The sequence below is a fragment of the Manis pentadactyla genome, chromosome 3 (genome assembly GCF_030020395.1).
Source record: "Manis pentadactyla isolate mManPen7 chromosome 3, mManPen7.hap1, whole genome shotgun sequence".
Lineage (NCBI taxonomy): Eukaryota > Metazoa > Chordata > Mammalia > Pholidota > Manidae > Manis > Manis pentadactyla.
This window is the reverse complement of record NC_080021.1, coordinates 11,158,476-11,185,874: the sequence shown is the minus strand read 5'-3', so window position 1 is coordinate 11,185,874 and position 27,399 is coordinate 11,158,476. Positions and strand designations below refer to the sequence as shown.

General features: G+C 42.6%; 1 protein-coding gene across 3 annotated transcripts in view; it reads right to left on the bottom strand.

Annotated features, from left to right (window-relative positions):
* ADCY8 (adenylate cyclase 8) overlaps positions 1–27,399 on the bottom strand; it is a 225,266-nt gene that overhangs the window by 132,460 nt on the left and 65,407 nt on the right. For all 3 annotated transcript variants that reach the window (XM_036890545.2, XM_036890546.2, XM_036890547.2), the window contains exon 3: positions 6,987–7,117. In XM_036890545.2, coding sequence (XP_036746440.2) covers positions 6,987–7,117 — 131 coding nt within the window. The remainder of the gene's footprint in view (positions 1–6,986; positions 7,118–27,399) is intronic.

Sequence of the window (27,399 nt, the reverse complement as noted above, 5' to 3'; positions counted from 1 at the left end):
GTAATCAAAACAATTTGATACTGGCACAAGAACAGAGCCACAGACCAGTGGAACAGATTAGAGACTCCAGACATTAACCCAAACATATATGGTCAATTAATATTTGATAAAGGAGTCATGGACATACAATGGGGAAATGACAGTCTCTTCAACAGATGGTGCTGGCAAAACTGGACAGCTACATGTAAGAGAATGAAACTGGGTCACCGTCTAACCCCATACACAAAAGTAAATTCAAAATGGACCAAAGACCTGAATGTAAGTCATGAAACCATGAAACTCTTAGAAAATAACATAGGCAAAAATCTCTTGGACATGAACATTAGTGACTTCTTCATGAATATATCTCCCCGGGCAAGGAAAACAAAAGCAAAAATGAACAAGTGGGACTATATCAAGCTGAAAAGCTTTTGTACAGCAAAAGACACCATCAATAGAACAAAAAGGTATCCTACAGTATGGGAGAATATTTTCATAAATGACAGATCCGATAAAGGCTTGACATCCAAAATATATAAAGAGCTCACACACCTCAACAAACAAAAAGCAAATAATCCAATGAAAAAATGGGCAGAGGAGCTGAATAGACAGTTTTCCAAAGAAGAAATTCAGATGGCCAATAGACACATGAAAAGATGCTCCACATCACTAGTTATCAGAGACATGCAAATTAAAACCACAGTGAGATATCACCTCACATCAGTAAGGATGGCTACCATCCAAAAGACAAACAACAGCAAATGTTGTTGAGGTTGCAGAGAAAGGGGAACCCTTCTACACTGCTGGTGGGAATGTAAATTAGTTCAACCATTGTGGAAAGCAATGTGGAGTTTCCTCAAAATGCTCAGAATAGACTTAACATTTGATTGAGGAATTCCACTTCTAGGAATTTACCCTAAGGATGCAGCACTCCAGTTTGAAAAAGATAGATGCACCCCTATGTTTATCGCAGCACTATTTACAATAGCCAAGAAATGGAAGCAACCTAAGTGTCCATCAGTAGATGAATGGATAAAGAAGATGTGGTACATATACACAATGGAATATTATTCAGCCATAAGAAGAAAACAAATCCTACAATTTGGAACAACACGGATGGAGCTAGAGGGTATTATGCTCAGTGAAATAAGCCAAGTGGAGAAAGACAAATACCAAATGATTTCACTCATCTGTGGAGTATAAGAACAAAGGAAAAACTGAAGGAACAAAACAGCAGCAGAATCACAGAACCCAAGAATGAACTAACAGTTACGAAAGGGAAAGAGACTGGGGAAAATGGAGAGTAGGGAGGGATAAGGGCGGGGAAGAAGAAAGGGGGTATAATGATTAGCATGTATAATGTGGGGGTGGGGGAAAGGGGAGGGCTTTGCAACACAGAGAAGACAAGTAGTGATTCTAAAACATCTTACTATGCTGATGGACAGTGACTGTAAAGGGGTGTGTGGTGGGGACTTGGGGTAGGGGAGAGCCTAGTAAATGTAATATTCTTCATGTAATTGTAGATTAATGATAACAAAATTAAAAAAAACTGAAGGAAAAAAAATATTAATAAAAGTATCCATTTGAAGACAAAAAAAAAAAAGAATGCCTTTTGCCACAAACCTGAAATAATAACAGCAGAAGTAAAGAGTATTCACTGTAGACTTGATACTGTTCTAAGAGTTCTATGTGTATTAAACCATTCATTCTTCCTAACAATCAATAGACCTATTAGGATCATCTGTTTTACAGATAAGGAAACTGAGGCCTGACTAACTTGCACACAGACATGAAGCTAGGACTTGAATCAGACAGCCTGGCTCCAGAATCTACACACTTTGTCACTAGTCCTATGCCTCTGTAGCATGACGACTGTAAGGGCACTCATCGCCAGGGCAGGTGGAACAGGAAGGCACCACCGATCATCACCAACCCGTCATTTTATAGATCCATTCACTCCAAGCTACTAATATCTGCCTGTGGAAAGACTGGTTCATTCATTCAAGAGCTAATTAACTGAATGCCTACTATGTGCCATGCACTGGGGTCACAATGGGGCACACAGGTGCCACCACAGCCCTCCAGGGCCATGCAGCCCATTGAAAGGAGAAATGGATTCCCAGGGTGGAAAGGCCACCAGTTTTAGATGTGCTCAGAGCCCCAGCACCATCTGATGGCTGTGGTCTTTGGAATGTGCTACACTTACCTGTGTCTGTACATGATCTACCTGCTTTCTGGCACAGCTTTCTTTCCTGTCATTACCTATTAAAACCCTGCTTGTCCTTCAAGTCCCCACTCATATGGTAACACTCTACTTTTATGGGGACTTCTTCAAGCACAGCCGGTCATTCCCTACCCTGGCCTCACACCCGGCCTGTGATCCCCTCCGTCATGGCACTTAGCACTCAGGAACCCAATCATATGAGACAGTGCGCTCCATCTCCTTCTACCAACTACACAACAGGAAGAAAGTCACCTCTGTCTCAACTGCCCAGCACACTGTGGGCCTCATAACACACTTCCTGAGGTGAATCAACAGACATCTTCAGAGTAAGTCCTCACTCTTCAGATATGCCACCACTGGCATCTCCTGGGAGCTGTCAGAAATGCAGAATCAGAGGACCACCCCAGCCCTGCTGGCTCGGAATCTGCTTTAAAAGTCACCTCGGGTGATTCTGTGTGAAGATGGAGAAGCACCCATTTGAGTCAGCTATGCCATAGAGTTTGCTGAGTAAAAGACCAGATGCAAGACCAGTGCCCTGGTCCACTCTGCTGTTTACTCTGCTTCCCCCAGGTGCTGGGCTCAAGGTCATGCCTTTTGAGTCTAGGTATAAACGTGTAACCTTCCAAGATAATCATCTTGGAATATACTGAAGAAGTCTTATTAATTTTCAAATCTAATTTGCTTACATAAGTTGTTTATTTGGCTAAAAATAAGTGATGTTACCTAACAGTCACTATGCAAATGGAGTACTTAGGGAGGTTTTAGCAAAGTTCGGTGGAATCGCTGGGAGCACGGGTTCTGTGTAGACTCTTCTTCTTTGTGACTGTGTGTTCTTGGGAAGATGATTTAACCTCTCTGAGCTTCTATTTTGCTTGATAATAAAGGGGAGATCGTTAAAGCTACTTGCAGGGTGACTGTTAGCAGATAATTTGTAAGTCATAGCATATTCCTCAGTAAATGGAGGATATATAACTCCTTGTAGATATTTTTGGGAATCAGTGTTTAATATAGACTGCCATACATACAGGCCTCAGATGCCAGCAAATTCTCCAGGCCTGTTCAGTTGTACTTTGCTCGCACATGAAACTCTAGCCTGCAGGGCCAGTGGGATGGCTGCACATGTTGACAGGGATGGCCAGGAATAGCCTACCAAGCAAGTGGGTGCACTGAGTAAGTCTCTAAAGTTGAGGGTTTCTTTGATCTTTGATGATAGTTCATTGAACCATCTACCATAGAGTTGGGAGAGGAAAACACAAACTTGCCTCCGGAGTAGATCCAAGTAACACATGCTGCAAATGTGCAAATGTACGTGGCATGGGGTAGGGGGGCAAGAGGAAAAGGGAAGGGAACTCTGGTAGAGAACCTAACTGTCCACCGAACTCATGGCTCCCTGTCACCAGGGAAGACTGCCCAGCTGGGGACTGTGTGCCCTTCTTGCATTTAGGTGGGGCGAGAGATCAGGTCTCACCACTGAAATCCAAGCAGAAGTGATATAGTCATTTCTGAGCCAAGAGCTCTCCCCTTTCCCTTTTCCCCTTTCATCTTAACCTTCCTCCTCCAAGAGCTCTAATGCCAAGAACCCTGAGGCCCAGGGGATGGCCCAGTTGTAAAACGCAGGAACCTTTGTGTCTGAATCACCCACTGACCGGGAACATTAGCAGTGGGCAGTTGTGTGAAAAACTTATATTGACTTCAAGTCACTGAAACCCAGAGGTTATTTATTACAGCAGATAGCAGTACCCTAAATTACACAAAAAGTATCTTAAATACATAAGGAAAATGTATGAACAAGAAATTGAATGGGCAGACAGGATTGGAAGCCTAAAAGCCTTCCAGAGTGAATCTGGTAAAGTCTCAAGATGTGTCCAAATGTTTTATCCATTTCAAACAGTTCGGTATTTTTAATTAGGAAACTGTGATCCAAAAAGATGAAATGGCGCAGCCAAAATCTGGTAGGGTATGTGGCTTATAGAAGGTGTTCTGGAACGAGAACCCAGATCTGCCGGCACCCAGTCGCCCGAGCACACTGACACCCCCAGTGGGTGCCCCTTTCCACTCCCCACGCTGCCGGGAGGTGATGAACCGAGGGCAATATAATTAAGGGTCAGACATTTAAAGCGGACAATTTTTAGGGAAGGGTCACAAAACAGGAACAACAACAAAGCAACAGAGAAGAAAGAATGACCCGGTGGGTTGCTATGAAGAGAGTGAGGATTGGCAACTTCAAAACTGCTCCCTGCACGCAGTGAATGTGCTCTGGGGCCTGGGGGCTGGCTTTGCTCACAGAAAGGCCTCTGCCTTCTTCATTTCTGCTCCTACTTTAGCATCCAGTGGCCTTGCCTGGCCTGGAGAGGCCCCACTGCCCACCTCGGGTGGCATCTTCCCAGTCTCAGGGGAGCCGCAGTGAGCGGCCAGTGAAGTGGCCGCCTACTCCAGGGGCATCTCTGCAGATTCTTCTCCCATTGGAATGGCTTCCTGGCTGTGAGCAGAGGCCGCAGAGAAATGCAGGGCAGCGAACTCAGCTTTAACTTAGGGTGGTGTGAGCTTCTAGAAAAGGGTCTCGAGTATAAGAACTGAGTTCAATAATTTAAAAGAAATGGGCAGGTGGAAGAGGTAGAAGCAACTTTAGTTGTCCTTGACTAAGGGAAGCCCTGAAAGCCAACTAGTGCAGAAAGAAAGGCAAACACGTTGTTCACTGCACTGACACACCCAAGTGTGTTGGTGTGGGTGTGCCTGCTTGTTCATCTGTTTATTTTTCCCTTAAAAGGGTAGATCCTCCCACCCCTTTCTCCATGGTGACAGGCTCTTCCATAATATGTCATGTATTTGTCATTTATATCTTGCTGTTCTGCCTTCACTTGTGTTGATCCCTCTGCCCAGGATTCATTTCTTTGATTTCTTCACTTGGCTGACTCAATTTCAAACAAGGCAAATAAAAACGATCTCTTATAGAAGGTTTCTCTCCCCATCCCTACCCCATGTCTGTCCAGGTGTTCTTCTTTTTATGATCTCCTAGCACGCTTGGCTTACTTTAATAACATAACCCCACACTGTATTATAATCACAGGTACTACCCTGAACCTGTTGTTCTAGCATTACTACTGATGAGCTCCTGTTATCTGTGGGACCAATTCCTAGACCTGAGTGTATCTTTTAATGGGAATTGCTGTTTGATAAAGGGCTGCTTTGCAAACCCAAGTATCTAAGCCAGTGCCACTCAATTCTTGGGTGAGACCCTGAGAACCATCTATACTGATAATGCCTGCTAACGGGGTGTGTTAGAATCACACTTTCTGCTGGACTTGCTTTCAAAGTGAGTACCCAGCATGCCAAATGAACACCCAGACATGCTGGCAAGAAGGTAAAGTTGTCTTTCTCTCCTTTCAAAGTCAAGATGCCAGGAACTATGAAGGTACACTGGTCATTTTTAGAGCTGTTTCATGTATAGACATTTTCCCCTTTTGGGAAACTTCCACCTTATGATATTTGGTGGGAGGGAGATACCATTCTATTCTACAAGCTGAAAATGTCAGATATTTGCACTTCTAGTGAGTGTCTGGGCTCAGCCAATCAGACACATCTGCCCCTGACTTTACCTTGAGATGCAAAGAGTCGAGGGGCAGGACATAGGCAGCCACCTCCAGACCCTGGGGGTTGCAGAAGAATCGCAGAGGCAACAGCTGTGCGAGGACAGGGTTGGTAGCACAAGAAACAGATTCTCCAGAAACGGGGTAGCAGCAGCCTTGCTGGCCTAGAGCGCTGCTAGGTTTTTGGTTCTGCTTCTGGCTTCATTCCAGCCCATTTCCTGAGCCTGCCTCTCCAACCTTCCCCAATTACTCTGTGAGGCACCACTTAGCTTGTCAATACATATTACATCGGCCAGAGATGCATAGTTTTTTGCTTGCAATTATGAAACATGTCGAAAACAATCTACAGTATGCCTAATAATCTACTACGTGCTTACCCCTGCCCTGTGCTTTGTATATTAGATATACATAGCTTCACTCACATAATCCATGTAAATGTGTGTGAAGTGGCTATTAGAATGCCTATTTTCCAGAGAAGAATCCTGAGATTCAGGCAGACAAACTGCCAAGGTCCTAAGCATAAGAGTGACATAAACTGATTTACATTTTAAAAGACCACCCTGACTTTGGTTTGCAGAATGAATTGTGGGGAAAAGGGAGAATTTGGATTCTAAAGCTGGACAGCCTATTAAGGAGCATCCCCTCTGATTTTCGTACATACCATATTGTCCAAGGAAATGTTGGGCACAGAGAGGGCACTGATGGGTGGATGAGTGGCTGGATGGTTGGGTGGGTGGGCAGGTGGATGGATGGATGGTTGGCCAAAAATATGTTTGCAAAGAAAAATAAGCTATAATCCTCCTTTGTATCATTTTATGGACACTTACAAGGAATACAAGGAGACCTACGTGATAACCCCTGAGGCCTCCAGATGGCATTCTGGAATTATTTTTCTTATCATAGCGCAAGAAGCTTTGCCTTTCCCACTCAAAATGCAAAGGCAGGCAGGTCTGCTGCTGCGGAGTCAGACAGTAAGTAAAGTCGCAAATACAATTGTACTTCCCTGACATTCTTCTCGAGACTCAATTTGGAAATGCAAAACTCTCTGATGAATAATCACTAGTTAATGAATTAATCAACCAAATGAAGAAAGGCACTGACATTCAGGCAGACAGAAGTCATGGCAGTGAGAGGAGAGCAGCAGGGCACACGCAGATGAGGGAGGGAGGACCCAGCAGGGATGTCGTGCGTCTCACCTGACATTCTCATAGCGGTGGATGTAGATCCGATGGAACTGGTGCTGCAGGTGCTCATCTTCAACATTGCTCATGTCGTTGATCATTTCCAGGACAACAAACCGGGGGAGCACAGACAGCACGAGCCGCTCCTGGAACAAAGCAAGGAAGAGGGGCAGTCTTGTAGGCTGGCCAGGGAGTCTCAGGTGGGTGGACGTACAGAAGTCATGGGGCTCTTGGCTGAACTTCTAGAGGAATTGCTCGTTTCATGCCATTCTTAACTATGACAGATATCTACTGAGCATTTATTTGCCAGGCCCTGTGCTAGCCTCTGGGTACACAGTGGTGAACCAAACAGCTGCGGGTCCTATTATCGTGGAGCTTACAATCTAATAGGGACACAAGCATTGAATATTACATACCCACACACATTTACAAAATGTGATCAGTGCCAGGCAAGAATAGGACATGATCAGGGAGTATGCTGATTGGTGACATGATTCAAATCAGGGGTTAAGAATGACCTTTCTGAGGAATTGACATTTAAATGGACACGCACAAGTTTGGAATGAGCCAGCCCTGTGTAGTGCAAGCGGAAGGAAGCTCCAGGAAAGGGAAGAGCAGTGCAGATGTCCTGAGGCAAAGAAAGAGCAATGGCTGGCTGGAGGGTGGATAAAGGGGTGTGGTGACAATCTAACTACACAAGTTAGAAGTGCGGAGAAATCTTACAGGACTGCATAACACATTAACATTTAATTCCAACTACAACCTGGAGCCACTAAGTAGTCCCAAGCATAGGAGTGACATAAACTGATTTACGTTTTTTTTTTTTCTTTTTTTTTTATTGAGAGGGCATCTCTCATATTTACTGATCAAATAGTTGTTAACAACAATAAAATTCTGAATAGGGGACTCAATGCACAATCATTAATCCACCCCAGGCCTAATTCTCATCAGTCTCCGATCTTCTAAAGCATAATGAACAAGTTCTTACATGGTGAACAAATTCTTACATAGTGAATAAGTTCTTACATGGTGAACAGAACAAGGGCAGTCATCACAGAAACTTTCGGTTTTGATCACGCATTATGAAATATAAACAATCAGGTCAAACATGAATATTTGTTTGATTTTTATACTTGATTTATATGTGAATTCCACATTTCTCCCTTATTATTATTATTTTAAATAGAATGCTGAAGTGGTAGGTAGATGCAAGATAAAGGTAGAAAACATAGTTTAGTGCTGTAAGAGGGCAAATGTAGATGATCAGGTCTGTGCCAATAGACTAAGTATTAATCCAAGCTAGACAAGGGCAACAAAACATCCACGGATGCAGAAGATTTCTCTCAAAAAAGGGGGGTGAGGTTCTAAGCCTCACCTCTGTTGATCCCCAATTTCTCACCTGATGGCCCCCCTGTGACTGTGCCTGTCTTAAGTTGTTCCTCCCTTGAGGAATCTTACCCGTCTCTGGCTAACCAGTCATCTTCTGAGGCCATACAGTGAAATGTAAAGTTGGTAAGTGAGAGAGAAGCCATATTGTTTGAAAAGGTTAGCTTTTTACTTCTTTTCAGGTTTATGCCCTGTGGCTTTGATGCACAGCATTTGTCTTGAGGTATCTTTACCACTTGGAAGAATTATGATACTCGGTAAATTTGATATGAGGCACGAATTCTATTTAAGGGTTGTAATTAGGAAGGAAGCAGAAAAGCTATAGAAGTAGCAGACGGAAGAAAACATGGGAAGATTGATTATTTCTTTGACATATCTTCTTGTAGAGTAACTTAAGCATGTATAGGTTTTAAACTACTAATTAAATTGTGCACACACATTAACATAATAGAAATATAGTTACATAACCAATGCAGACCTACAATTACCAGCCATCTCCAGTGAAACCAAGAAAACCAGTTAGGCACCCTAGGCGTTTGTGAAAACTTATCAATGATATGATGGATATTGTCTAACTGAATTTGAATAGTTTTGAGAAAAATCAGACAAATTTAAACAACCCATTCCTGGGAACTGTTCATATCCCATATGTTCTTTTAACAGTAGATAGTCTGTAGTCGCAAGATTTTGGAGCGCTGCAACTTGCACTTCTCCTAATTTTTGGTTGAGTTCCAACAGTATAGATCCAGTCAAATTTGTTGTTTTACTGTATGCACAGGCCAGCTTAGATATCTCCTTCCTCATTCCAATAGCAATTCCAGGAACCGGTGGGATGAGTGCAGCTACAACTGCAATAGCGCCAGGATCTTTGTTGAAGTTTTTTGATGATCATCTTCTGGAATGACTCTTCTAGAGTATGTTGATGTTGGAATTTCTTCTTCATATAGTATCTTAGTTCGTTTTCTGGGTAGCCAAATTAGGCTTTGCTCCTCTGTATAAACACAAACAGACCCTTTGCCCACACTTTGATATGCCCTTTATATCATTGTGAAGAACTTATTGGAGGTCACCACACAGGAACTGCTTTTTTTTTTTTGTTTGTTGTTGTTGTTTGGTTTTGGCGAGTGCTATTTGGAAGTCTTAAAGGGGTAGGGCGGGACACTTAGTCCAGAGGTAGGGAATCTGGAAATCTCTGGGCACTCTAACTTCCTGGGCAGCAGGGAGCATGGAGGCCCCTTACGGAGATAAATAGCCTCCCTGCTGCACCCCTTCCAACGTGGCTCCACCATTTTGGAGCAGCAGCCCGAGATAGACCACGCCGACAGCAACAGCAGAGATAAACTCCATAGCAGCCGGGCAGGAATCAGAAACCCTGTCTGCACGCAGCTGCCCAGCACAAGCCACTAGAGGTCGCTGTTCTCCCAGGAGAGGAGGACCACAAACCAACAAGAAGGGAAGTTCCTCCAGCTGTCACTCGTCCCAGCTCTGCAAACTATTTCTATCACCATGAAAAGGCAAAATTACAGGCAAACCAAGATCACAGAGGCAACACCAGAGAAGGAGACAGACCTAACCAGTCTTCCTGAAAAAGAATTCAAAATAAAAATCATAAACTTGCTGACAGAGATGCAGAGAAATATGCAAGAGCAATGGGATGAAGTCTGGAGAGAGATCACAGATGCCAGGAAGGAGATTACAGAAATGAAACAAACTCTGGAAGGATTTATAAGCAGAATGGATAAGATGCAAGAGGCCATTGATGGAATAGAAACCAGAGAACAGGAACACATAGAAGCTGACATAGAGAGAGATAAAAGGATCTCCACAAATGAAACAATATTAAGAGAACTGTGTGACCAATCAAAAAGGAACAATATCCGTATTATAGGGGTACCAGAAGAAGAAGAGAGAGGAAAAGGGATAGAAAGTGTCTTTGAAGAAATAATTGCTGAAAACTTCCCCAAACTGGGGGAGGAAATAATTGAACAGACAACAGAAATACACAGGACCCCCAACAGAAAGGACCCAAGGAGGACAACATGAAGACACATAATAATTAAAATGGCAAAGATCAAGGACAAGGAAAGAGTTTTAAAGACAGCTAGAGAGAAAAAGGTCACCTATAAAGGGAAACCCATCAGGCTATCATAAGGCTTCTCGACAGAAACCCTACAGGCCAGAAGAGAAAGGCATAATATATTTAATGCAATGAAACAGAAGGGCCTTGAACCAAGGATACTGTATCCAGCACGACTATCATTTAAATATGATGGCGGGATTAAACAATTCCCAGACAAGCAAAAGCTGAGGGAATTTGCTTCCGACAAACCACCTCTACAGGGCATCTTACAGGGACTGCTCTAGATGGGAGCACTCCTAAAAAGAGCACAGAACAAAACACCCAACATATGAAGAAAGGAGGAGGAGGAATAAGAAGGGAGAGAAGAAAAGAATCTCCAGACAGTGTATATAACAGCTCAATAAGCGAGCTAAGTTAGGCAGTAAGATACAAAAGAGGCTAACCTTGAACCTTTGGTAACCACGAATTTAAAGCCTGCAATGGCAATAAGTACATATCTCTCAATAGTCACCCTAAATGTAAATGGACTTAATGCACTGATCAAAAGACACAGAGTAATAGAATGGACAAAAAAGCAAGACCCATCTATATGCTGCTTACAAGAAACTCACCTCAAACCCAAAGACATGCACAGACTAAAAGTCAAGGGATGGAAAAACATATTTCAGGTGAACAACAGCGAGAAGAAATCAGGGGTTGCAGTACTAATATCAGACAAAATAGACTTCAAAACAAAGAAAGTAACAAGAGATAAAGAAGGACACTACATAATGATAAAGGGCTCAGTCCAAGAAGAGGACATAACCATTCTAAATATATATGCACCCAACACAGGAGCACCAGCATATGCGAAATAAATACTAACAGAACTAAAGGGGGAAATAGACTGACATGCATTCATTTTAGGAGACTTCAACACACCACTCACCCCAAAGGATAGATCCACCAGGCAGATAATAAGTAAGGACATGGAGGCACTGAACAACACACTAGAACAGATAGACCTAATAGACATCTATAGAACTCTACATCCAAAAGCAACAGTATATACATTCTTCTCAAGTGCACATGGAACATTCTCCAGAATAGACCACATACTAGCCCACAAAAAGAGCCTCAGTAAATTCCAAAAGATTGAAATTCTACCAACCAACTTTTCAGACCACAAAGGTATAAAACTAGAAATAAATTGTATAAGGGAAACAAAATGGCTCACAAACACATGGAGGCTTAACAACATGCTCCTAAATAATCAATGGATCAACGAACAAATTAAAATAGAGATCCAGCAATATATGGGAACAAATGACAACAACAACACAAAACCCCAACTTCTGTGGCACGCAGTGAAAGCAGTCTTAAGAGGAAAGTATATAGCGATCCAGGCACACTTGAAGAAGGAAGAACAATCCCAAATGAATAGTCTAACATCACAATTATCGAAACTGGAAAAAGAAGAACAAATAAGGCCTAAAGTCAGCAGAAGGAGGGACATAATAAAGATCAGAGAAGAAATAAACAAAATTGAGAGGAATAAAACAATAGCAAAAATCAATAAAACCAAGAGCTGGTTCTTTGAGAAAATAAACAAAATGGATAAGCCTCTAGCCAAACTTATTAAGAGAAAAAGAGAATCAACACAAATCAACAGAATCAGAAATCACGACAGAAATCACAGAAAAATCATGACAGACTCCACAGAAATACAAAGAATTATTAAAGACTACTATGAAAACCTATATGCCAACAAGCTGGAAAACCTAGAAGAAATGGACAACTTCCTAGAAAAATACAACCTTCCAAGACTGACCAAGGAAGAGACACAAAAGTTAAACAAACCAATTACCAGCAAAGAAATTGAAACGGTAATCAAAAAACTACCAAAGAACAAAACCCCCAGGCCGGATGGATTTACCTCAGAATTTTATCAGACACACAGAGAAGACATAATACCCATTCTCCTTAAAGTTTTCCAAAAAATAGAAGAGGAGGGAATACTCCCAAACTCATTCTATGAAGCCAACATCACCCTAATACCAAAACCAGGCAAAGACCCCACCAAAAAAGAAAATTACAGACCAATATCCCTGATGAATGTAGATGCAAAAATACTCAATAATGTATTAGCAAACCGAATTCAAAGTATATCAAAAGGATCTTACAGCATGACCAAGTGGGATTCATCCCAGGGATGCAAGGATGGTACAACATTCAAAAATCCATCAACATCATCCACCACATCAGCAAAAAGAAAGACAAAAAACCACATGATCATCTCCATAGATGCTGAAAAAGCATTTGACAAAATTCAACATCCATTCATGATAAAAACTCCCAGCAAAATGGGAATAGAGGGCAAGTACCTCAACATAATAAAGGCCATATATGATAAACCCACAGCCAACATCATACTGAATGGCGAGAAGCTGAAAGCTTTTCCTCTGAGATTGGGAACAAGACAGGGATGCCCACTCTCCCCACTGCTATTCAACATAGTACTGGAGGTCCTAGCCATGGCAATTAGACAAACAAAAAAGATACAAGGAATCCAGATTGGTAAAGAAGAAGTTAAACTGTCACTATTTGCAGATGACATGATATTGTACATAAAAAACCCTAAAGACTCCACTCCAAAACTACTAGAACTGATATCGGAATTCAGCAAAGCTGCAGGATACAAAATTAACACACAGAAATCTGTGGCTTTCCTATACACTAACAATAAACTAGTAGAAAGATAAATCAGGAAGACAATTCCATTCACAATAGCATCAAAAATAATAAAATACCTAGGAATAAACCTAACCAAGGAAGTGAAAGACCTATACCCTGAAAACTGTAAGACACTCTTAAGAGAAATTAAAGAGGACACTAACAAGTGGAAACTCATCCCATGCTTGTGGCTAGGAAGAATTAATATCGTCAAAATGGCCATCCTGCCCAAAGCAATATACAGATTTGATGCAATCCCTATGAAACTACCAGCAACATTCTTCAATGAACTGGAACAAATAGTTCAAAAATTCATATGGAAACACCAAAGACCCTGAATAGCCAAAGCAATCCTGAGAAAGAAGAATAAAGTAGGAGGATCTCACTCCCCAACTTCAAGCTCTACTATAAAGCCATAGTAATCAACACAATTTGGTACTGGCACAAGAACAGAGCCACAGACCAGTGGAACAGATTAGAGACTCCAGACATTAACCCAAACATATATGGTCAATTAATATTTGATAAAGGAGTCATGGACATACAATGGGGAAATGACAGTCTCTTCAACAGATGGTGCTGGCAAAACTGGACAGCTACATGTAGGAGAATGAAACTGGACCATTGTCTAACCGCATACACAAAAGTAAATTCAAAATGGATCAAACACCTGAATGTAAGTCATGAAACCATAAAACTCTTAGAAAAAAACATAGGCAAAAATCTCTTAGACATAAACATGAGTGACCTCTTCTTGAACATGTCTCCCCTGTGCAAGGAAAACAACAGCAAAAATGAACAAGTGGGACTATATTAAGCTGAAAAGCTTCTGTACAGCAAAATACACCTTCAATAGAACAAAAAGGAATCCTACAGTATGGGATAATATATTTGTAAATGACAGATCTGATAAAGGCTTGACGTCCAAAATATATAAAGAGCTCACCCACCTCAACAAACAAAAAGCAAATAATCCAATTAAAAAATAGGCAGAGGAACAGAACAGTTCTCCAAAAAAGAAATACAGATGGCCAACAGACACATGAAAAGATGCTCCACATTGCTAATTATCAGAGAAATGCAAATTAAAACTACATGAGGTATCACCCACCTCACACCAGTAAGGATGGCTACCATCCAAAAGACAAACAACAACAAATGTTGGCGAGGCTGTGGAGAAAGGGGAACTTTCTGCTGGTGGGAATGTAAGTTAGTTCAACCATTGTGGAAAGCAGTATGAAGGTTCCTAAAAATGCTCAAAATAGAATTACCATTTTACCCAGGAATTCCACTTCTAGGAATTTACCCTAAGGATGCAGCACTCCAGTTTGAAAAAGACAGATGCACCCCTATGTTTATTGCAGCACTATTTACAATAGCCAAGAAATGGAAGCAACCTAAGTGTCCATCAGTAGATGAATGGATAAAGAAGATGTGGTACATATACACAATGGAATATTACTCAGCCATAAGAAAAAAACAGATCCTACCATTGGCAACAACATGGATGGAGCAAGAGGGCATTATGCTCAGTGAAATAAGCCAGGTGGAGAAAGACAAGTACCAAATGATTTCACTCATCTGTGGACTATAACTACAAAGGAAAAACTGAAGGAACAAAACAGCAGCAGAATCACAGAAACCAAGAATGGACTAACAGGGTGTCAGATGATCAGGTATGGAAGTACATTTTTCTGATAATATTCCTTTCCCTTAAAAAAATGATTTATGTTTTAAAAGGCCACCCTGTCTTTGGTTTGCAGAATGAATTGTGGGGAAGGTGCTAAGGGCAGGGGCTAAGAGACCAGCTGGAGATGATCCTGCAGTGGTCCAGGTAAGAGGTGATGGCGGGTAAGATCCACAGGACTGGTGACCAACTGAGATGGCAGAGAGAAAGGGCATGACTAAGGGTGATGCCTGGGTTTGGGCTCAGTTATGGGGACACTGGGCTACCTTTACTGAAGCAGGGAGCACATGACAGCAACCGGGCTCAGAAGACACTGACCCTTTATCAAGAGGAGGGAAGTGACCCCCCCACCCAGTCTGAAAATAGGTACCGCACACTTGCCAGAATAAGATCCTTCCATTGTGACCAACATGGCAGATAGAAACCAAATAACTGGTTAACTAGCAACCTGAACTAAATCTTAAAAAGATCTTGCAGAAACTAGGCAAGAATCTGGCTTCTTTGCTCTATGATTTGCTGTAGTGTGGAAGGAGTTTAAGACCGGCATTCCAATCATCATGGTTTCTCATCTTGTCACAGTTATTTGTGGATTATAGGCATTTTCATCATCCATTCTGTCATTTGCTCCTTGCAAAACCCTGAATCTAAGCCGGGACAAATAATTACCCTCATTGAATGGACAGGCCAAATCTGGGGGTGGGGGGATTATATTATGTCCACGATCTGAACAGTTACCAAGTGGCAGTGCCAGGATGCAATCGTTTACTGTGTTATTCTTTGATGGGATTCACAGTGAGAAAGGAAAAGCTCTGGGTTCTGAGTATGACAGGAGATTGGATCCCGTCTCCATCACTTAATAATAATGAAGCATTAGGCAAGCTACATCATCTCTATGCCTTAGCTCCCTAATTTGGCAAATGGCAATAACATCTACTTCTCAGGGTTGCTGCAATAATTCAATGACATAAAATATGCTAGGGGCCTGGTGTTAATTCCTTCCCTCTACCTTTCAGCTCTGCTTGACTCGGCTCTCATGCCAAGGGCTTTACTGATGAAGTGCCTACTGAGCTTCATACCATGAGGCATTTCCCTCTCTGGAAAGCTGTCCACTGTGGGACTGAGAGGCAGGCTTCTTGCAAACGCCCCTGAGTGACATCCATTTCAGGGTCATTAGTGCTACCAGTCACCTTCCCGGGTACTCGTGGCCCTGGCCACCCAGTCACTTCTGGATGGAAGTAGGTGCTAATCATGGCTTTGAGGGGCACTCAGCACCTGAAAATCATGGGTGCTAAATAAGCATTTCCTAAACAAGCACATAAAAGGCAGACATTGTCTTTTCATTTCATCCAACTCCTGACCACATCCCCTAAAAGAGCCAGCCCAGCCCCTGGAACAGGAAAAACTATTCAACAGATTTTCCAGGGGACTGCACATCCAGTCCTCACGTGTGACATTGGTGTTTCTGTGGGAGACTTTTTGAATAAAATTTTAATAGCAAAATTCTCCAGCACCCAGCCTTCCCAGTCTCAAGCCAGTCGTGCTACTGGCAATGATCCCAGCTCCTCCTTTCTACAGCATTTTCTGTAAGACATGAGAGTTTGCCTGGAGTCTGCTTATAAAAGCCTACGTTCAACACTTGTTTCCCGTGAATTTGTTCACTGCTTAAGAAATATCATTCAAATCCCCTGAAAACACAATTTGAAAGAAAATGGGAAAGTCTGCCCCTTAATACAACTCCCAACTCCTGCTGAGCCATAATATATGATCTTCCAGCTTTGCAGATCGGAAGTACAAGAATCTCCTGGAGCCAGGCTGGGGCCCGATGGCCTTTGTGTTCACATACTGCACCACACATCATCCTGTTTTTTTTTTTCATTTGTATGAAAAGGGATGCTGGGTTGATTCAAAGTGGCTTCTGTCCAGATTCCCTCTCATCTCACATAAAATACTCATTCATGTCATCAAAACGGCTTCACAGGCATGAGTGGCTACAGTACACCCCAAGGGGAAATAGAGGTGGATACAGTGAGGTGCCCAGATCTTTACTTTGTGCAAATGCTTGTCTTGGGGAGGAGAGAGGGAGCGGGCCGACCCCTGATGCAGGCGGCGCTTCCGGGCTTCCAGGCAGCAGTGCTTCTGAACGGCTTCGGGAAGAACTGGTCACTGGCAGGCTCTTGCAAACCGAGAGAGCCCTCATTAACCTCACTCTACTGCGGACAAAGCTGTATCAGCGGCCAGGGGCTCCAGGCACTGGTGAGAAACTTATGCTGGGGTTACAGATAACATCTTATGTTTATTGACCACTCACTAGATAGCACGCCAAGAGCTTTGTATCCAGGATCTAATCAAAACCTCACATTAATCATAGGAGGTAATAAGCAATTATTATTATTTTCATCCCATTTTATGTTTGAGAGTCCAAGATTCAAAGGGCCTGGGTGAAACTGGGCAGCCCAAAGTGGTGCACTTGGTAAGTACACGGTCAAGGCTCAAGCCCACATTTTCTTTTCTTTCCTCTGGAACTTGGTTCAAATTTCATCCATTTATTCATTTACTTACCTGGTCAAGGGGAAGCTGCTATGTGATAGGTGTGGTGCTGGGCATGGACAATCAGCAGAAAAACGAACTGACATGGGGCTTGCCTTTGTAGAGCTAATGGTCTGGAGGTAATAAAGGGACCATGGTGGAGATTAAGGGGACAGTGGCTGTATAGCTGGATGGTCAGAGAAGGACTCCTCAAGGTGACTTAAGTGGGATCTGAAGGGCAGGTTGGCATCACCGGGGAACAAGTACAGAGGCTGTGGCATACAGTCTCTCAGTAAGTACATTTCTTCCTTCCTTCCTTCCTTCTTCCCTCCCTCCCTCCCTCCCTCCCTTCTTTCCTTCAAAACACATGTACTGAGATTCTACTATAGGTGAGTATGTCTGCTATAGATGCTATGAATACAGGAGTAAACAAGGCTGACGTGGTCCTGGACTTCATCGGGGTGGGGGTTGATGGGTTTAGTGTCAGAGATGACAGGTGCACAAAGTGACAGTCATGTTACCAGAGAGGTCCCGTGAAGGTGGCTGGCAGCATGTGAAGAGCGGGTCCTTGCTAGAAATGTGGGTGGGCAGCCCAGTGACTTAGGGAAGGCTGTGTTTTTCGCAGTATTTGAGGTCCTGGGAGACTTGCTAGCACAGGCAGGAGAAAGGAGATGGGAGCTTCTACACAGTTTACCAGCAAGACTCCTAAGAATGCTGGGCTGTCTCATGGAATCTAAGGGCAGAACCAAGGACGGGCCTGGTAACAAAAGGCCTGGTGACACGTAACTCTTTCTCTTAACCTTGGGTCTCTGCTGCTTCTGCAGGTTAGCATCATCCTCTCTCTCACTCCTCAGCCACTGAGGGTTCTCAGTTCTTATGTCTTTTACCTTTGGTCATTTGTGAGAAGATTCTCACTCAGTTCAAGATGCAGTATGTCTGCATGAGTCCTGTCTAAGGCTCATGGTCAGGGGTGCAGGGTCACGATCAATGGCATGGCCATGACTGAGGTGATATTAAGAGGCATGTGGGTTGGGTGCAGAGGGAAGGAGGGAAGTCCCAGAAAGTGGGGGGACATGGCAGGAAACAAATATACACAGTACGGTAGCCAGTGCATGTCTGTGGAACAGATGCACAGAAGATAAATGCCTGACCCTGAACAAGGGTCTGGCTCTGATGGGAGGGTAGAGGGCAGGGAGCAGGTTGTGGTGGTGAGTGAGCAGGAAGAGCCACGTAGAGCAGCGGTGTGCATGGCCCTGTGGCACGGCTCTGGGTGTGAGCCTGACTGTGACTTGGGACATGTCACCACCTCTCTGTACCACAATTTCCCCATCCATAAGCCAGAGACGATAACAATAGCTTCTACTTCATGAGGTTGTTATAGGGTTAAGTGAATTAATATTTATAAAAGAATTAGATAGTGTCTAGCATACGTAGCCACAGCCCAAATGTTTGTTAAGTTCACTGGCAAGCATGTTCTATTTTAAGCATTGTTTTAGAATTCTAATTATATATACATGCTAAGGCTTGAAGCTTTTAGAGTAGGAATGCTGCAGAGGAAATACAGGGAAAATGAATGAACAGTATATGAAAAGGCAACAGTGCCACACAGTGAGAAACCTCCATCATACTCCTGATAATTAAAAAATTTACTAAAATGTTTTGCTATCAAAATCTTGACTCCGGCACCTGACTTTATCTCTTAAAGGGCTATTATGGATGTCTCACCCACACAGCTATTGTTTCCAGAAGCTAAGTGAGACCATAGCCACACAGAAGCTGTTGAATTGGCTCCTACAGGCAGATTTCCTAGGTGCCCTTCAGGCTAAGTCAGCAGGGAGGGTGGAAGTCTCATAGCACCCTGTTCACATGCTGATGTTCCAAGACCCCAGGAACTATGGCTCTGCTCAGAAATGCAAATATTAAAGGGTTCTGGAGTCAGGTAAGCTTTAGTTGAATCCTTTCTGAGCTCAAATTCTGGTCTGTTCTGCCACCGTGATAATGTGTATGATCCCTTTGTGCCTCGGTTTCTTTCTACCAAATGGGACTAACAACACATCCTTCCCAGGATTGCTGTTTACAATAAATGACAAAGCCTCTTTCATAGACCCTGGTGCATGGTAGGGGCTCATTAAAGAGCGGTAGTTGTCAGATGTGTTTTAATTCCTTTGGTGGCCGACTCAAAGGCAATGGCCTCCATTACTCTACAGCCTACGGTCCATGATATGGAGTATAATGTAAAGGATGCCTCACAAAGTTCAGGTTTCTTCTTTTTATCTTTTCAAAGAGTTAAGATTTTCTCAGGTCCCTTCATGTAGCACTTCCCAGATACATTACACTGGACACCTAGAGACAAAACTCTCTCCTCATTCTTTCATTTGCCCCATAATTGCTGATGCCTACTGTGTGCCAGGAGACCTCAGGGTGCCAGGCCAGCTAAGCCCATGCCTTCCAGACCACAGCCTGGTCCTGTAACTTAGGTGTGACCTTGAGCAGGTCACTCCACCTATCCAAGTCTCATCATCCTCATCTGCCAAGTGACAAGGGAACTACTTATGGGATTACTACCAGGTCTCAGTGAGGTGTGCGTCACCATGCCTAGCTGCAGGGCCATACCTGGGATGGGGTGGGGGTGGGGGGCAGGGGGAAGCAGCCTGTACCAGGTGCAGGTGATGAGGAGGTCTCTAGCCTATAGAGGATTTAAAATAATAATTGTAAGAGAACTAAAAATTGTTCTGCTTTTCATTATTGCTCTCTTTGGCAGTTTTAAACAATGTCAGTGATAAAATGCTCTTCTCTATCCACCAGGTGATTGTTCAGCAGACAACCTGGCATACAGTATACCCTGTCCCCCTATTATTAGCTCTTCAAAAGTAGAATGATCCATGATATAGCACCACCCATCTTTCCCCGAACAAGGCTTAGCGCATACATGGTAACCTTGAGTTGAGGGCCTGGTCTGATACCTCAGCAACTCTAACATTATGAAATAAAAAGGAAGACTCTCTTTCCTTTGGTAATCAAATGATAAACTAAAGGCAATATGACATTCCAGCAAGGTGCTGAGCTCTCCTCAAAGGCCTTTAGTCAAATGTGAGAAATAAAGAGCACATTTGCTGAGCACAGAAGGCATTAGGCACCAAATCCACCACAAAGCAGCCCCTTTTGAAAATCTCTTCAAGCACAGCACACCTATGGCTTGAGGATTTCAGTCTTTTTAGAGACGTTCTTTCACACAAGATTTGCTACTTTTCTCTGATACAGGAAACATGACTGAGCATCGTGCCATTTTTAGCAAAAGGTCATTGACATGCAGAGTGGAAATAATAACCAGAGGCGTGAATTGGAATCTTCTTTGGCATACACTTACTAATGTCTGATCTTGGGCAAGCAACTTAATATTTCTGAATCTGAGTCTTTCGTGTAAAAGCAGGCCCTAAATCTTGCTCTGCCTACTTACAGAGGGGTTTTATTGAAGATGAGAAACTCCAACTGGATATTATAGTATCTTAAAAAAAATAAGACTTTTCCATAGACAGTCAGGCAAGAACACGCAGGCGATAGGCAAAGACACACAAGGGACGCAGTTGATGGCAAGCTGTGAATGAGTTCACCGCGATTGAAGGTTCTCTGTGAAGGGAGACTGGTCAGAACTGAGACTTGAGAATCCCACCGGGGACAGTTTGGAATGGCCCTTAAATGCCATGACAAGGAATTTGGTCTTTAGTCCATAGGGAAGTAGGGAGCCAGTAAGTAATTTTTCAAGCAGAGGAGTGGGGGCTGGGTGGGGGGGTTGACATCATTCTTTGTGTGACTGTGGAGAATGGATTGCAAGCCTGGGGGACAGACAGAAAATAGTTGGCTGGTGGGAGGTTGTTGCTCTGTCTCCAGCCAAGTAAGCAGATCTGAATGTGGGCCAGAGCAGTGGGCAGAGAAGGAGAGGCTGAGGGGAGGTACTGTTAGTGTATACGGACTGGAACATTTTCCAAAAAGTGTTTGAAATACCACAAGGGATGAAATAGCATAAAATGGGTAAGTGGCATAGAAATATATGTATGCAAAGATATAGCTATATATAAATCATATATAAATTGCACACATAAATTATAAATATATAAAAACATAAATTATACATGTAATATATAACATATTATATATATGGAGATATATATATATATCTCCATATACATTATTTATTTATTTATTTATCTATCTTTATTTCCTTGCTCAGTTGCCGAGGAACCTGAAAGTATTCTGCCTTCTCTGTTTTACGGTGTCATTTCGGCACTGCCCAGAAATGCTGAAAGATCTACAGAACAATACAATGGGCTGTGAGCTCTAACATCTCTGTGTGATGCACTGGAGGAGATAACATGCAATGCTGGCTGAGAAGGCGTACCTGCTGCCAGGGCTCCAAGGATAATGCAGACAAGGTTCAGAGTAAAATCGCCCAAAACCTCAACACTCCAGAGCATACACTGCCCCAGGCTGTCTCTTACAATGCATGGACCAAAGGGAATGCATAACTAAGAGCTGCTTCTGGTCTTCAAAACTGCTCACGTGGGCCTTGGCAAGGGAGAGGGTAGGAAAGAAAGCAGCCGTCAACGGGTGCACCTTTTACTGACCTGAGAAAGACCAGGGTCCCAGTTCTTTGTCTCTTCCATCAGTATCTGTTCATTCTCCCAACACACACTCAACACACGTACTGGACCAACTGCTCTGGTGAAGCACTAGCATCTAGAGGGTGGGAGAACTTGATTTTTAGAGGTGGAAAGACCTCTGGATTGCTCATCCTTCTTTCACGAGTTGTGTAATGGCACAGCTACACCTCTTAGTTTGTAATACTGGGCTGATAATACCTGCCCTGCTGTGGGGTGGGGATGTTGAATGAACTGAGGTGATTTATGTAACAACTAATACATGATGAGGTGCCATAAAAGCCATGTCTCTGACCTCAGTTTTTCCTTCTGGAGTCACTGAACACGTAAGTCTCAATTCTACCTGGATTTCAAGTAACCCTGTTCCTCCCCAGCCACAGTCCCAGGTCACCCACAAACATGTCTCCTCTTGAAAGCCCCCTTTTCACTGGATGTATGTGAATCATTCCTCATCTAACTTTACAGTACATTGCTTCTGGGGAATGAGCAACTCCCTTTCTTTCCACTCAGCCTATGTACCACCGCTCAGGGCTTCTCTTCCAGAGGAAGCTTCCCTGAAAGATCTGGGTCACACAGCTCTCCACCTTCGGTCAATTCTTAATGCTACTAATTTAGTACTCTGATTCTGTGTTATTTCATCCTTACTGATCATCATAGACTTCTGGAACTAGAAGGAACTATTCTTTTGAAATAAGTCCAAACTTGTTTAAGTTTATGAGTAAAAGCATTAAGAACTCTTATGGTTTTCAGCATTGTAATTCTTTTCGTTATTAATTGAACTTGCAGCTCCAAATATTGTGGGGTGTTCAGGCTTATATCTGGTTGACCAGAACTACCTCGTGTGTGCCTGGCCACAGTGATGTGTTGCGGATAGTGACAGGTGTGAGGAGACTCAGGGCTGCCAGAGCCCCCCGAAAGCTGCCTCTGGCATGCCCAGTATCTTCAGGTAGTCCCAGTGCATATATGAACATTTCTCCTGTGGGCAGTGTTATGAGCAAACCTAGAAAACTGCTTCTTAGGTGTCATCTTCAGCCCTCCCAACAGGAAGCAGATGAGGGAGTCAATGCTCAGAGGTTTAGGGACTTGCTTAAGGTTATACAAGTGGGTGACAGGATTCTAGAAGGGTCCTTCTCTCTCAGAGGCTATGTTTTAGCGGAGAGTTGTCAAGCCTGTGGAAGGCAGGGCTGAGGCCTGCCCTTAGATCTCTGGATCCAGGGTCTCTGTCTTGTAAGATTAAATTTTGTACCCTAACATCCTCTTCTTCATTCATCTTATGTTCTTCATTAAATTATAATTATAGGATCCTTACTACAGGGACAGGGACAACTTTGTGAGATTCTGAATAGTGCCCTGCTCAGCCAGGCACATTTCTTTCAATCTAATTGTTGTCAAGCTCTGCAGGCCTTCCAGGACCAGCTCAGAGGCCTTCTCCCTGGATGACATGGCCTGGGTTCCATCAGCAGGAATTTGCCAACTCTGGTGGGAAGTCCTTGGAGGGTTTTAAATGCTGAGTGTTTCTTTTTTGTTCCTTTACCAGCTTGCTCTCACTTCTGGTTGGGGAATGAATTGTAAGGAAGCAAGAATGGGAATAAGGGGCCAGTTAGGTCTGTGATTATTCAATGAGAGATGATAGTAGTTCAGAGAGTGGTGATGACAGAGAGAGGTGGATGGATTTTAGATCGATTTAGAATTTGGTAGGACAGGTTGGATGTAAGGAATGAGGGAAAGAAAGGCATTCTAGATACTTTATGTGAAGGGCTTGACAGATAGGAAGGGTTCAATAACAGTTAGTCACTGAAGTTATTATTAATATGCTCCTCAAAGGTTAAGTCTAGCAAATCTTCCACATTTTCAGGCTTAGCACAAGCCTGGTATGCAGGAGGAGCCCAATAAATGCTTCGCAACTATTTCTTGCTTGCTGCTGTGCTCGCAAGTGGCTATTGTCATATTAATTATTGCATGTTAGTGATAAACTATTGGTTACAGAATTAGCTATGTCTTTAGTATTTGATACTCTTGTGTGGCTTGTTTGGACATGAAAACACTGCTTCTAATTAGAAAAATGCTGTGGAGAGGGCACCTCTCCCAAAAGGGTTAAGTGTGGATTAAGTAGACGCTGGGCATGACGTTAACAGATGTCCTCAGAAAACCCCACGTTACCTATATAGAAACAAAGAATTTCCAAGCTCTGCCTTTTCTCATTCCCATCTCTCTATGACTGTATTTCTGAAAAGTGGTTTCCTTTTCAGATTACTCACCCATTTATTCAGGTAAACATGCATCAAATGTATTTTCAAGCTCTTCCTCAAAATGAGATAATTTACTAAAAAAAGTTTGCTGACCTTACCAAGCCTCAGGAAGTAAAGAATGATCTCAGGGTGGCACGTTCAGTGATGAATGGAAGGTCAGGGACAGTGTGAGTCTAATTAAGGACTTCTTGACCCAGTCAGGGAAGATTTCCTGGAATAAATGGTATTTGAGCTGAGTTTTGGTTTCAAGTAGAGGAAATCGTATGACTGAAGTCATGGTGACTTAACAGAGATAAATTACGAGTTTCAAGTAGTTGGATGTGGACAGCTGGGCAAGGACCAGGTCATAAAGGACCAGGGTCTATGGACCCTTACTATCAGCTGAGGATGGTAACTTCACCTTGAAAGCTATGGGGAGCCACTGAAGTATCTTTTTCTTATTAGTACTGAAGTATAATTTACATAGAGGAACATGTATGATAGACATACAGTTTTATGAATTTCATGAACTGAATGAGCTCTCATAAACAGAACCCAGACCTAGAAACAAAACAAGACACTGAAAGCCACTATGTCCCCATCCAGTCACTACCCCTTCAAGGAGTAGGGAATACATTGTTTCACTAATAAAGCAAATGCCTAAGAAAGGACAGCAAATTAATTTTTGTCTACCACCACTGCCACCATCACCAACTCTCACTGATCACCACTGTGAGTCCACAGCCATACACAAATCATCTCAGGTAGTCCTCACAACCATTCATGAGGAAGGTACCTGTATTATCATTGCTTTACAGATGTGGAAACAATAAGCCACAGAGAGGTCAGATAGTTGTGCCAAAGGCATGGAGTGGCTGCTCTGGGTTGTGATTCCAGGTGTCTTGCTCCATTAGTGACTGAGTTCCATGCACAGATGCCGTGCTATTGAGACTGATTTAGACCCTTTTCGTGGGTGAAATGGATCACAAGAGGCTGATGTTCATGTCCACATCTTTTTCCACAGTTTTTTCCACATCTTCATATAACACATGTGGAATATCATCTCCTACTCATTCATGCATCTGATGAACTGTTCCTTTGTGTTAGTAATTCCTTCTGCCTGTAATGTTCCTCCTCAGTTCTTGGCTATGTTTACCTTTTTCCATCAGGTCTCAGTTCATCAATGCCCTAACTTGGAGGAGCACTCCAGATTCTCTTTGCCACCCCATCAGTTTTTATAATCACAGCATTCTCCAAAGTGAGTATTTTTAAGCTTATTCATCCGTTCATTTGCTTATCCTTTATCTCCTCTCATCTCCCCATAAAAGATCCAAGAAGGCAAGATCTTCTCTTTCACACCCTGTTGTATCCTTAGTACCTTGCACAGTGTCTGGGACAGAGTAGGTACTCAATAAATGTCAGCCGGATTACTTTATGCATGACTCACACTTCATCTTTAAGAGATAGTCAGGCTGGGGAACTGTGGATGGACTGGAGGAGGGCAAGAAGAATGAGATAGATGAATTTAGAATGATTGGGAAGACAGAGTCTACCATGAGAGGCTGTCAGACCCTGGCACCCTCATGGCAGTCTCCTCAAGAGTGTCTGGGGTTCCTGGGGATAAACATTTAAGCACAGTTTATCTGTATGGTAACTGCATGTTAACTGGCATTTTCAATTGCCTAGAACATCTCTTGCTTTGACATTTCAAGAGAAGAGATGTCAGTGTATACAGGTCCGTAGAAATAAGGTCTGCAGTCTCTTATTGTCTCTCATTATGTGTTTTTCTAAACTTTCTGTTCTACTTGTTAACAGGCCTGTGATTGATTTGTAAAACACACAAAGATCAAAACTTTGATTTTGATTCATTTACCTCGTCAAGATGAAACAACTTGCAAGGCAATAATAATGAAATCAGAAATAAGGCAACATTAAAAATAAAATTTAAAAGGACCAAAGCATCTATTTTGGAATGGCTTACTGAGCCTGAGAAATGGTATTACTTAAATTATAAATGGAACCAAAACACTTTGATATTCTCTTAGGGATCAGTTCATATTGACAAATCTGCTTTGCAGTCAGAGGGTTAAAATGCTAAGTTCATGAAACATGAAAAATGCTTTCTCTGGTGGCATTTAGGAAATCACAGGAATGAGGTCCTCCTTGGTCTCCACATTACTTGAGAGAAAGAAGAGATTTTGCTCTGATGTAACACAGATTAGGTTTGAATCCATTTTCAAGATTAGGTTTGATCCTGCTTGAGCATAATTTCTTTATGTGGAACATGGGAATGACAAACAGCCTCCCATGGTACTGGGAGTGTCTCATGTGAAAATTACAGCTAGAGTTGCTGACATACAGTGGGAGTTCAGTGAATGATGATGCTTTCTTTTCATTCCCTTCATACTTTTCTTTCCTTCTACATTTTAAACTCCTAAAACGAATCAGGAAATTTTACATTAGTTAATATAAATATCCAAGTGTTATGTAATCTAATATATATGCAATATATATTAGACATAGATCTATCTATATCTGTATATAGATACATATATTAGATAGATTATATAATTTGATATAAATATCTAGCACTCCAATATTGAAATTATCTAATAAAATAACAGAATATTCAGGCAGCCACCTTCATCATATGTCTCTTTGGTAAGCCACAAAGGTCTACATTTTAAAAACAACACTTTCCTATTTCCTATAAGTCTGTAGTTGGTGAGAAAAATATGTTATTTTGTAGAGTTTCAGGAAAGGGAATCATGGACAACCCAAACTTACTAAATGTGGTAAATTGTGTACAAGTATGTGCCTAATTCCCTTGGGTAGTGCCCTCCCACATTGATTCCTAGTGTGGTTATGTCACTCACTTTCACCAACAGGACAATAGCAAATATGGCACAAGCAGAGGTTTGAAATGTGCTTGTGCACTGGGGCTTGGATTTTCTTTTCAATGCCTGGAACCCTGAGGCCACCGTATGAAGGCACCTGAGCTAGCCTGTTGTAGCATGAGAGGCCAAGCAGTAAAAACCTGGGTGCCTTCCTTGGTCTGTAGTCTGCTAAATTGCACAATGTGTGAGCGAAGCTGTCCTAGACCAACGGTCAGCCATTAGTCTTCAGTAACAGGATACATGCAAAAGAGCTCAGT